Below are 12,765 nucleotides of genomic sequence, written 5' to 3' on the forward strand. Positions count from 1 at the left end.
CAGTATAAGTGGAATGTTAAGTATGACTTTGGTATGAAATCAACGCACTACACTGGAAAACGAAGGGGGAGGGAGAAAAAAGACTTGCAAGGAGGAGCCACTGGTGCGCGTCAATCAACAGGCTTGGGGGCAGTGACTTCCCTTCACGCCCCGCCTACCAAAACCCTGCAGCCTGAGCTGAAGCTTCCTGACAAAAAAAACTAGTCTCACTGAACTAGGTTCAGCGAAAAACTAAATGCATCAACTTAAATGATTAGCAGCAGTTTGGGAATACTGAGACTTTCGTGCATTTTACACTTTTCCAGTAGTGGACACGATCTTTTATTTTTATTTTATTTTATTTTATTATTGTGACAAGAAATAGGCATGCATACAACATTTTACTTAAAAGTATACAAGCATTAACATTAAAATATACTTAGTATTCCAAAAGTTAAAAAACTGTGCTGAATGACCAATTTTAGAATCATGTACTGAACTATGTTAGTGATGCATTTATGTGTACATCACTTTAACTTTGCAGCTAGTAAAGGTGAAGGTCATTTTAATATATATATATATATATTGTGTGATCTAGAATAATACATCATAATCGTAAATGTAAGTCTCCTTCAAAAACAATCCAAGGCACACTGTAGGGTTTGTGCAAAATGAGAATTCCTTTATTTTATGTATTTAAAATGACCACTGCATTGTGACTGACATAGGTCTTCATCTAGGTCCCCTGCACAAACACTACAGTGTGCATTTGACTGTTTTTGAAAGAGACTTACATTTTGGATGAATGGATGGATAATGACCATATTCAATGCAGATGTATTAGATGTATTCGCACGATGGAATAAGCACAGTACACCTGAAGTATCCAAACCTGTATCTGATGACTGGCAGCGCTTCTACTCCATAATGAGTTCACTGTCACATTATTAAACTGCATATAGACATTCAATTTACTGTATTTATTTTAGTGTTGCTGTGTAGCCTGTTATAAATATAGACTTAACACAGCATGGGTTCCTTTTTAGAATAGCAAAAGTTCAATGAATATTTAGCAGTTAGTTATTTACAAAAAAAGAAGCAATAAAAAAAAGAAGGTAAAAAAAAAAGAAGCAATAAATTTAAAAAAAGATCAGATATTATCAGACTGCTCTTATAAGTACCACACTTAAATACAAGGTATGTAAAGAAACAATTGTTTTCACTGAATTAATAAGAAGGAAAAATTAGTTTAGTGCTGTTTTTTCATTCTTTTAAACTTATTCATGAGTTAAAAATCTTACAACTACTATTTAGTTTAGTTACTATTTAGAGTATTTGTATTTCACTAAAATAATATAACATTAGACCATCACTGTGATCCAATACCCATACTACCATACTATTAGTATGCCACGAAAAGATTTAGTATGTCCCAATACATAGTAGGTCAAATGCAGTATGCCAAAAATACCAGGATGTCTTACTAAATTCACTCAGATATTGCAGTATGCAAGTCAGCATGCTTTTCTGGCTATTCTGACCCGCAATCCTTTGCACACAATTTATGATTTTGATCATTTATCTATTTATTCATGTAGTATTAGAAGTAGTATTTGCCAATTGCATGCATATTGCATGTAACAGATGTACTATATAAGGGCAGCTGCAGCACATACTAAAAGTAAGTGATTTGGAACTGAGCTCTTGAACACCAGTCCAACCAGCAACAGCTCCTTCTGTTGGTCAACAGCATGTATGCAACATTTGAACAGAATATATTTATCCACCACTGAGTCACTAAAGCAGAGCTGCTGTATGCATAGAAGGTGTGAAAATGACTCACAGGTTGGGTGCACTAATTGTACAGTATAAGCATCCAAGAATGACAATAGTAATCCTTGCAGTTGTTTAGCTGGAATTTACGTAACAGAAAAAAAAAGACAATGAGGGAAGAGGAACTCACTTTGCAGCATCTGTCCAGAAGAGCCGCCAGCTTTAGGCTTCATTTAATCTGCGAGTTTGGACAACTGCCTGAGCAGGTTCAGGCAGAATACACACCTCTCATTTACCTTTAGCTCAAACTGGTTTTTCATCTTAAGTGAGGATGTCCTCTCAACATGTCAGACAGCTACTCGAGAACAGCGTGGATGTCTCTCAAAACCTGCAACAAGGAATCCTTAAACAGGGATTAGGGGTGACTCATTCGTAGTGTAAATTACTATTTTGGTGGCTGTGGCTCAGGGGGTAGTGTGGGATTGGGTATTCCACATACCAAAGATCAGTTGTTCGATCCCCGGCTCACCCTGTTTCTTCTGGTCCACATGTCAAAATGTCCATGTTCAAGTCACTGAACCCCCAAATTGCTCCCTGTGCTGTGCATGGGTGTGAATGAATGTCGCTTTCAATAAAAGCGTCAGCTAAATTAAATGTAATGTAATTTCAAGGGTAGCACTGTCTGACTGTTTTTATTTGATGGTGACAGTAGAGATATAAGGGACATGCAAGGAAAGTGCAGATCTTGGTGGTAGTAGCAAATATTCAAACGAGAACTTTGAAGGCCGAAGTGGAGAAGGGTTCCATGCGAACAGCAGTTGAATGTCGGACACTAAACACTTACTGAGTGAGGAACTGAGTGAGAAACAAGAAAATGAGACAGAAATGTATATTTCAACAATAAATGTTAACTTTAAGGAAATTCGATAGTTTTAGTTTATTACATAAAATTGTCATCCATGTCTAAAAACATTCTCACACGAGGAGAAGACCTCTAACAGATTTAGCTCTAAGCATATTTAGTTTGTAAAGACACAAACACTTAATATAGATGATACAAATACAAGTTCAAAAGTTCACATGCTTTATTAAATAATATTATTATAATAAGCCTAAAAATGCAACAAAGGCAGTGTTCAGAATAATAAAAATAATTTTACAAAAAAACATAATAGAAAAACCTACAGGAGTTCAAATCATCAAGATGGACAGAGAAATCTTAGATTAATTATTTTGCCAAAACATCACATGTTAACACAACTTACTAAAGACACTACTGTTCCAAAGTATTACACTACTTTATGTTCTGTCTCTAACAATGAATGATAACTGCAGAGTATCTTTCAAATTTGCTAAAAGATGAACAGTATGAGACTTAATGCTGTCGTTCGAATAAAAGTACTTCCCTATTTTGTGAGCGTTAACAGTGTGTTGCTTAGATTCTTGATATGTTAGTGTGAGTATAACTTCAAAATCAAGAAATTCTCGTGAATTTTTGGTATTTTGCATTTCACTGACAATGTGACACAAGACATCAGTGACCTATTGTTATTTTAAATACAAGACAATACAGCACATCACAACAAAGCCAAACAAATAACACGGTTTGACCTCTTTTAATGATGTTAGTAACCTTTATCTTCGAGGTGTACCATCATGCAAGATCAGATGAAAAGACCAATTTAGTCTCTCACTCCTGGAGGGAATCACATGCCCACAAAGGCAACAGCACAGCAGCTGGTATTGTCACGTTCAGGGAACCATCACTTTTTATTGCCGCCTATCACAGGAAGTTATAAAGGTTATAAACGTCTGCTATTCGCAGGCGATTTTGCCATCAAAGCTGGAGAGCGCGATGGCGAAGGCCTGCACAGCGCACATCGGGTATTTGTAGTCCAGTGTGAAAATGTCATCAGCTATTCGACCAAACTGCATCACAATGTAGTCCACTGAAAAAGGCAAGAGATCGCAGGTTATATAGATATTAAATAATAAATATTAATTTGTATAAATTAACCCTCTGTTGGAAAAAAAACGTTTTGTTTTTTAATTTAAAACTGTAACTAAGCATTATGCAAAAATGGTCAAAAAATAGAACATGTTTTTTATTAATGAGTGACTTCATAACATCATTAAATGTTTGACCCATGTCTGAGACAAAACTCAAAAGAAAGAGCATCCACCTAATAGGTGTTCGCAATTTTACAAGGTAGGGAATGTTTGTGACCTGAACATACACTGCTTTGTATTTCTTTGTCTAATAACTTAACACCGAGTTGTGTAGAAACATTGTGTTTGTCTTTATTGATATATAGATAGAAGCTGTACTCACAGTCTTTGCTATGGACTATCTGGAAGTTCTTGATGGAGGCCTGGGTGACCCTGCCATTGAAGTTGAGCACATGAGACGCAGTTTCTTCGTTCCACACAGGCGCCTTGTTGTGAAGCTCAATCAGATTTTCCATCCTTCTATTCTGGTGTCTTATCAACAGGCCGTCACATTCCTGAGAAGAATAGGCAAAACGTAAGTCGGGAAAACACCAGCAAAGTATGATTTTATATGTTGGCCTTGTGTTGCTCTCATAACAATCTGACAAAATATCATAAATCAAGCTGCGAGCAGTGTTGATATAATGTGTTGGTATTGTGCATAGCAGCAAGGGATTCTGGGTTGCCTGCCCTTGCCCATGAGTCATCTGACGGTTTCACAGACATGAAGTAAAAATATCCACAGTTGGACTTGATAATCCTCATGACACACTTTCTGGCGTAACACTTTGGTGACCTGTTTTGTTCAGCATTTAATTATATTCATTTTGCAGTTTTTATGTTAAACTCAGAGTAATAATAAACATTAATTACATTTCGTGGTCGGAGAGGCACTCGGTCATTGTCCTTATCCATTCCTGGAATTATAATCGTCATTCTTCTGGGTCCTTTCATTCCTAAGACATTTGTTTCCTGACGCAAGAAATAAGTCAACTCAAGATGCTTTTCCAATTGTACCACTTATGTTTTTAAATCAAATACAAATTCAATGTAGATAATCTATGACGAGCTGTCAAAGGACTTACATAGATGATGCCTGCTAGCTCCTGCCGTGCATTAGACATGTCTGGAAGAGCCCTCTCTGGATTCAGAGCATTGTCAAAAACGGTGAACTTAGTACCCATTAAATTGGACCTACAGTAGACAATAAAATACAAAATTAAAAAATCACAGTGAAAGAATACTTGGGGGACATAGCACATTTAATGTGTTAGTTCGAAATTAATGAATGATTTTTACAGTGTACCTCAGCTTTCCAATAAAATTCTCTCCACCTCTAGATAAATCTGTGGCATCGATTGAGATGAGGTAATTTGAAGTAGCACATTTCTTTCTTTTCCTTCCAGCCAACAGGAAAGTCTACAAAGAAATACAAATAGTAGTCCTGTTAGATTTAAAGAACAGGAGCAACATAATGTACATAAATCCTTGTGTGTATACATGTGGACCAAATAATTTACTTTACCGTTGCAAAACTGAATCCCAAAACTCTGAACTATCAAACTGCAATGAAGAAAAACCCCTGACCTTCTTTTCGTTGTCGAGGTGAAAGTAATACAGAGGGTAGAGGCTCTTGTCCATTCCCCTTTGGTCTCGAGTCACTCTGCATTTGACAGTCACGCCCTGTGGAGCAGGCTCCATCACAAACTTTTCCAAGTCGTCAAACTCAATCACAGGTGATGGAGATCTCGCCTGGTCAAGAAGGATAAATAAGTTCATCTTTATTTTCTCACATTAAAATTAAATGTTGGCTCTGCCTTAGTAGTATTAAACCGTCTTTTTATTTATGTGTGAATTGTGATATTTGAGACACCTTTTTCTTCTTCCCTTTGCCCTTTTTCTTCTTTGATTTTTCTTCTTTTTCTGAGTCAGAATCATCACTGACTTCTGCCTTTGCTGAAGTATAAAAAAACAAAATGGTCAATGGACTTGTCAGTGTATATGGTGTATATGGACGAAAAAGATAGTGATAAACGTGCCTTTCTTCTTTGTCTTCTTGTCTTTGTCCTTGTCTTCTGATGTTTGGAACAAAGATGATGAGCTGGCTGTGGATTTCTTCTTTGATTTGGCTGACTTTGTCTCCTCTTCACTGTCGTCACTGTCTGATTTGGCAGCTGCTCAAGAGAAATGCATAAAGATAAGATTTTTGGTTGAATTTCATAAATCTTTAAGAACTATTAGGAAGCAATGACAACACAGTTTGTTTTCAGCTAAGCAAAAAAATGGAGGTTCGAGTTGTGAGTTTATCAAAATGTAATCACCTTTATTTTTGCTTTTTGAGTCTTTTTCTCTGTTTATCTGAAACAATGAAGCTGGTTCTTTCTTCTTGTCTTTCTCCTTTGACTTGGACTTTTTATCTTTTCCATCAGAATCTTTGTCCTCTGAATAATGAGAAACAAGTAGAATGTTAAAAATCTCTGTCCTCGAACATGATATAATCATCACGTGAAACAAGAATGTCATCAAACACTGAGGAATATAATCTTTTTTTTTCATAGACAAATAATATCAATCTCACTCCTTTGTGTATTAGACAGTGGCCTTGTTGATAAGTATGGAGTAAGTGTAAAATAAACCCAAACTGTAAGCAGCAAGCAAGCCCGGATTTGAGACTGAGACAGAAAGACGCATATTGCGTGAAAGGTAGACTGACTGATCACTTGCAGGTATTTGCTTTGCTCTCAGTCGGAGTTTACCGTACATGCAAAGGATACAACACGGTGCATAACTTGGAAGATATTGAGGTGAAGGATGCCAAATTCCTCACTCAAATCTCATGGCACAAGTCTTGTGTCCTCAAAACCTCGATTACACTCACAAATGTGTCAGCGCTAACTCTTAAAACATGTTCCACGATGAGGAATCTGTCCCAACATGAACTCATATGTTGACTTGCTGATTGATCACCTCTGTCTGTGATCCCTGTATAGTTTTGGCATTTATGAACTTTAGGAATTGAAAGCATGTTGTTAGAAATCTGCTAAGGTAAGTCTTACAGGTTGAGTCACTAGAAAAAAACAGCTTTGACTTTTTTATCTAAATGTTAACTAGTCGTGTAATGTGTGCCATTTCTACACTTTGTCATATAAATATATAAAAACCAAATTCTAAAGTAGTATTAAAAGCATATACACACTTATACTGATTTAATGAAATCCCCTTCCATGGTTACAGAGCACCTGGCTTTTCTTTTCTTTACAGGGGGAGCAAGAAGCGACAAACACAAGTTGGAGCAGGTATTCCTGAAATGAATGACAGCTGAGCTGAGGTGGAGGAAGGTGAAGTTGAGCTCTGAGGCAAACATTCTGGAGATCATTCAACCAAAGTAATAGAAAAAAGAGCAGCAACACTCTGGGCTATATTATACAGCAATTCAAATTGAGGCTCTGTCATAACTCTGCACTGATTGCTCACTTGATATGACCTCAAGTCAAATGAATAATAAGCTACACACATGAAAAGCCAGTCATACCCCCCGCCCCCCTCCCCCCTAATATTTAGTGACATCAAGCATAACAGATTTTTGTTCTGATAGACTGGATGAGTGTTTCAGGACTAGACTGGTCTGCAGCCATGCTAGCTCTGCTCGTGTGCTTGTAATGCTTAAAGCTACATGCTAACATGCTCACAATGAAAATGCTAACACAATAATGTTTAGCGGGTATAATATTCACCTTCTCAATTTAGCGTAGCCTGGCTATTGCCAGACCAAGTTCAAATTCAAATCGCTGGCAGAAGGGGTTTTGCAGATATTTGGTTATCAAAAAGTGTTGGACAAATTGAAATGTTGACCTGATGATGGTGCTAGATAAATTGGAATCAACAAAGGTATTATAATTTCCCTGATGGAAAACATGAATCTGTACCAAATTTCATGGCAATGAAATCCAAGGGTTGACATGTCACTTGCAAAACCACAAATATCATTTTCATGGTTGCGCTAAAGGAAAGCCAGGGGATCACCAGTCAGAGGAATTCATCCTCTGGGGACCATCAACACCTGTACTACATTTAATTTCAAACAGTACCAAAGTGGTGGACCAACTGACAAAACAACATTGCCTCCCTTTGAGCCATCCTGCTAGCATCGCAAAAAAATGGTTAAGTGTCCATAAATGCTTTGGGAACCTACAAAACGGCCTCTGTATGTACCAAACATTTAAGAATGGAGAACACCGCAGCCTCACATCTCTCTTTCATTTCAGTTCTCAAGATGTAAAAAGACTCAAGTTTTTTGGAGTTATTCACAGTCCTCAATTATTTCTCAGTAGAGTTATAAGTTAGCAAAGGTGTTGGCTGATCAGTGTTTTTTGAAAAAAGAAACTTTAAGCGGCTAAAATTATTTTCTGCAGACTTGCAAGGTAAAAGTGCTACAAAAGGCTAAAGAGGAGTCTGGCCACACACTTCCATTTTTATCTGTAAGTAGAATTAACAAGAAATATACTGTTTGACATTTGCAACATTGATTACATTTTCCAGAGTTGCTACTCACACGTTATTGTCGTGTTTTGTTGCCTCTGCTACCAAGTTTGCACTCACTCACCATTACACGATAAAATCATTTAATCCTCTTAACATTTGTCTGTTATAACTGTTGTTCCTGCAGCTTGCCATACCTTTAGATTTAGTTTTCTTTTCTTTGGCAGAAGTTTCAGATGGAGAGCTTTCCTTTGTTGTCTTTTTCTTAGTCTTCTTTTTGGGGGTGTCTTCATCATCATCGTCATCGTCGTCATTATCTGTCCCTGAACCTGGAGAGATGGAAACATACTCGATTGACAATTGTTTGGTCTGTTGATTTTCTGTTGGTTTTAACGGCCCAAGTTTCAATGACATACCTTTTTTCTTTTTTGGCGCACTTTTGGCTTTCTTTTTTGGCTCTTTCTCCTTTTCTTTTCCCTTTTCTGGTTCTTTATCTTTTTGTAGTTTCTTTTTTTTCACTTTCTTTCCATCTATAATGTTGATAAGGATATACCAGTGTTATTAATTGGTAAGATAAGTCGAGAAAGAGAAAAATACAACGTATACATTTGTTATCTGCTTTCTATCATAGCATATCTTTAAAGTTCCTCACTTGGGATGGTCGGGCTCTCCTCTTCAGATAGGTCTTCATTTTTCTTAGTTTTTATTTTTTTGGGCTTGGCCTCTTTTGCAATTGGCTTGGCTTCTGTTGTGCCATTTGTCTCATCTTTCTTCTTTTTTACCTTCTGTGGATTTTCTTTAATGACACAAAACAGATGACAGAAGAGCAGAAAAGATTACGAGAAGTGGACAAAAATAAAAATAATCTTGGAATACTTACTAAAATAGCATTTAAAGAGCTTTTTCAATCATAATAACTCACCATTACAAGGTCAGATGTGAAGAGGAAGGAGGCAAGGAGTAGAAAGGACAAAATATTTATAAGAATTGTATTGTTGCTAATTCTATACCTATTAATATTGTTTCCCATCTATACAATAATAAAATTTTATTCATTAATTTTATTGGTATTAAAAATTACATGACACATTAAAAGACCCAAAATGGCAAGTAAATTATTTTATAGAATTAACCACCGAGGACAATATAAGGAGAGTCAGAAAATGTATGTATGGGCTATTTCTTGACTGTTGTTTTGTATTTAAAATAAACTATATTCTGTCAAAATGTAAATGTTGTGTTCATTTTGCTGTTTTTTCTTTATCTCCGGCAAAACAAAGGTTCATTGTGGTTGTCAGGGTACACGCTTAAGGGGAAAGTCCAAAGGGGGCCCAAACCCTTGACCCCAAACATGAGGAGTTCGAAGAACTATGCGACAGGAACAACACATCACTGACCCAAGTTACAGAGAAGAAGGTCAGTGTGATTGTGGCGAGCAAAGACAGTAAAGGTAATCCTATTAGATGTAGATCCTGCGTCGATCGAGGACTATTTGTGTTCTCAGACAACCCACAACTCAGAGTTATGGCAGCAGATTGGACATTTGTCATCATTGTAATGAATTGTTGTGTTACTCCCAAAGGAGCATGTATGTGCATTATAGTTTTCTTTTGAACTATTGACATTTTTTGTAGAATTGTACAATCAATTGTACAATTTGTACAATCCTTCACATGATAATCAAAGCATATGTTTTAAAAATATATCTTAAAGTCATCTAGTGACCTTTGTGCATTGCTTTGTAAATTCTGGACGAGCTGATGCATACTTCTGTTATAAAATCAATGCAATTCCCTGAGAGGATTTGGATTTAATTACAGATTAATTAAATTATGTTTAATAATGAAAGATTTCCTTGACTTTTAAGCAAACAAGTTGATTAATTATTCATATAGATAAGGTTCTAAAAGTTAATTAAAGAAGGAAATTGCATAATAAAGGAAGTGCTGTTAGACGTTGTTTGGACAACAGCAGTGCTATACAGTAAGTGGTTTGGGGAGCTGGATTACTGACTGCCTTCAATCCCTTGTGTCATTTTGCAGATGCATTGCTCAGCAGGCAAGCTCCATAAACTTGGATGTTCAATCAAGAGGTAACGCAATGTCAAATATGAAGTTGGTCCTTGTTGCAGCTGACTAAAGAGATGCTTTCCAGTTTTGAAGTCATGCATAATCTCTGTTGTGTAACCGGTCGTGCTCTCCTATGCTGGCATTTGTATACAGAGCCGTTATCTCACTTGTGGGTCAAAAATTATTACAGGCTACATAATCAGTCTTCGAAATGCCTTTGACCAGATTTATCTTGAGTATTCTACATCGCTAACTCAACAGAAGGCCAAAAATATACAAAAATGTCTCAAGTATGCAGTCCAATGCCATCAATCCATCCTAATTCTAAACTGTGCATGGGCAGTGCGACTGTAACTATTGTTGTATGCCACAAAAAGTATTATTTGACTCTTATCAGAGAACCCTTTATCTCTAGGTCTCTCTCTAAATACCTACATGTCATCACACATGTAATCACACAATATATTTGAGTCAATAAAAAGTACACCCCACCCTTTTACCTTCTCTGCAGACATGGTGTGGTCTCTGACTTCAGCTCTACCACAGCTTCTTTTTAGAAGTTAGAAAATAAAAAAGCAGGCTTCCCGGTGGAGATAATGAAAGAGTGGGAAAGCCCTGTACTCACTGAGTCTCCATCAGCAGAAAGTTGTTAATAGGATTTATGTGTAAAGCCATCTGCTCTGTAGAAACACGTCAATGGGAGAAACCAACAATGGCTTGGGAGGAGGGAGAAGACTTGTTTATCTAGTGTGATTACTGTCCACATGCAGTCTTCGGCACAGCTGTCACAAGATGCTGCTGACATCTTTTTTATTCATGGTTTCCATTATATGGAATGGGATTTCATATTTTTTAGGAGTCAATTTTGCATGAAGGATCTACCTGAACTTTCAGTTGCTGGGCTGAAGCAGAATCCTCATCCTCTTGAATCCTGACGCAAAAACAAGTTGAGATGCATGTTAGTAACTAAATGTAATGATATAACTAACGGTCATCCATTATCATAGTAATGCCAACATCTATTAAAATCGTGTCATTTTGTCATTATTTATTTACCTGTCAATTATTTTCTTGACTCATTGATTAATTGTTTGATGCATAACATAAACAGTAAAGTCCATGTTGTCATATTGATATCGCTTAATTGTTAATTAATTGATTGGAATAAAAAGTTGATTCATTTTCTTTCGGCCTACTGATTAATGAACAAATTGTTTCATCTCTGGCCTGGAAACTGAGAAAGTTGAACAAAAGACTTCAATACTGTACCATGCTTCTAAACAAAATAAATTGTGTGTTTTTTTTAAATATTACATATACCAGTATAAATAACTGTATAATGTATCCTTTTACATACCTGTACAGTATAAACATTTTATTCTGCAGTTTTTAACATTCATCTATAGCATTCTAATAAAGACAATACACTCCCTCCAGCCATCCATCCATATTAGGGTCTATGTAAACTAAATACTTAGAGAGATATTTCGCTTATTTATTCCAAGGGGACTTTCCCCACAAAGACACGGCTACAATTCATCTGAACACAATGCTCACACTGCCATGACACAGACCTGGATTAAAATGTACAGTACAGTGTTAAAGCTTTCAATCTTTGCCTTTCCATAGCTCAGTGAAGTCTGTACAAAGTGTCATTCTTACACTAACAAGTCAAACCTGCCAGTGGAAAGTTTGGTAAAGCCGTAATAACCATTAAGAAAACCATAAGGCCTCAGGTAAAACTCAAGGAGGATATCTAGATGGCCTCATATGAAACATATTTGGATTACATAAACATTTACAGGGTTCTATATTGTTTTGTGGTAATGTTGACATACCTGTCTTGTGTCCAGGCTTCTTTCACAGTGTGATTGTGGAGGGGCATGGCTGATGTGTAAAGTACATCCACATTTTGGTTTAGCGAGTAAACATGACAAAGAGTGTACTGCCTTAAAGACAAAATCATTGCATTTAAACCTGTATATATCCATATGAAAACCATGCCTTAACACAATCTCTCACCAAGTATGTTGTGATTTTTTCTAGGCAGCAATGTGTCTGACTCCATCCAGCTTCAGAATGCCCACAAAGCTACACATCCCACAGAGGGGCCACATGACACGACTTCTAAGAGGATCTTTAACAAAGAGACAGTTTCACCCCCATTGACTACTACACAACCAGGATGCCTGAACCTTCAGCTGGGATTACTCTAATCAGCTACTCACCATCTGCGAGCATTTCTGCGGAGGTTCCCAAGAAACAGAAAGAAGATTAGAAATAGATATCAGATATCCAGATAATATAATAGATACCACCATGAAAAGTCCTGTGTTGATTAGTTATATTAAGAAATTAAATATTGTGTATTACTAGTTGCCTGAAATTGTATGTTTAAAGATACAAATCAAATTAAAGTCGCAAGCGGCAATTAACGGGCCCTTGCACCCACTGTGCGTCAGGGTAGCTGGCGGGA

At 36.7% G+C, this 12,765-nt stretch overlaps 1 protein-coding gene across 1 annotated transcript; it reads right to left on the minus strand.

Annotated features, from left to right (window-relative positions):
• Positions 1–3,567: 3,567 nt before the first annotated feature.
• Positions 3,568–12,530, minus strand: LOC310965781 (tubby-related protein 3-like; the record flags this gene model as incomplete). Its single annotated transcript, XM_083939534.1, has 13 exons — positions 3,568–3,701; positions 4,085–4,256; positions 4,615–4,713; positions 4,827–4,935; positions 5,048–5,160; positions 5,329–5,493; positions 5,615–5,697; positions 5,781–5,915; positions 6,063–6,182; positions 8,418–8,549; positions 8,637–8,750; positions 8,873–9,016; positions 12,518–12,530. 13 exons carry the CDS (start codon positions 12,528–12,530, stop codon positions 3,568–3,570), a joined length of 1,533 nt encoding a protein of 510 aa, XP_083795660.1.
• Positions 12,531–12,765: the final 235 nt, after the last annotated feature.

This window comes from Echiichthys vipera, assembly GCF_963691815.1.
Source record: "Echiichthys vipera genome assembly, chromosome: X".
In the NCBI taxonomy this organism is placed as follows: Eukaryota; Metazoa; Chordata; class Actinopteri; order Perciformes; family Trachinidae; genus Echiichthys; species Echiichthys vipera.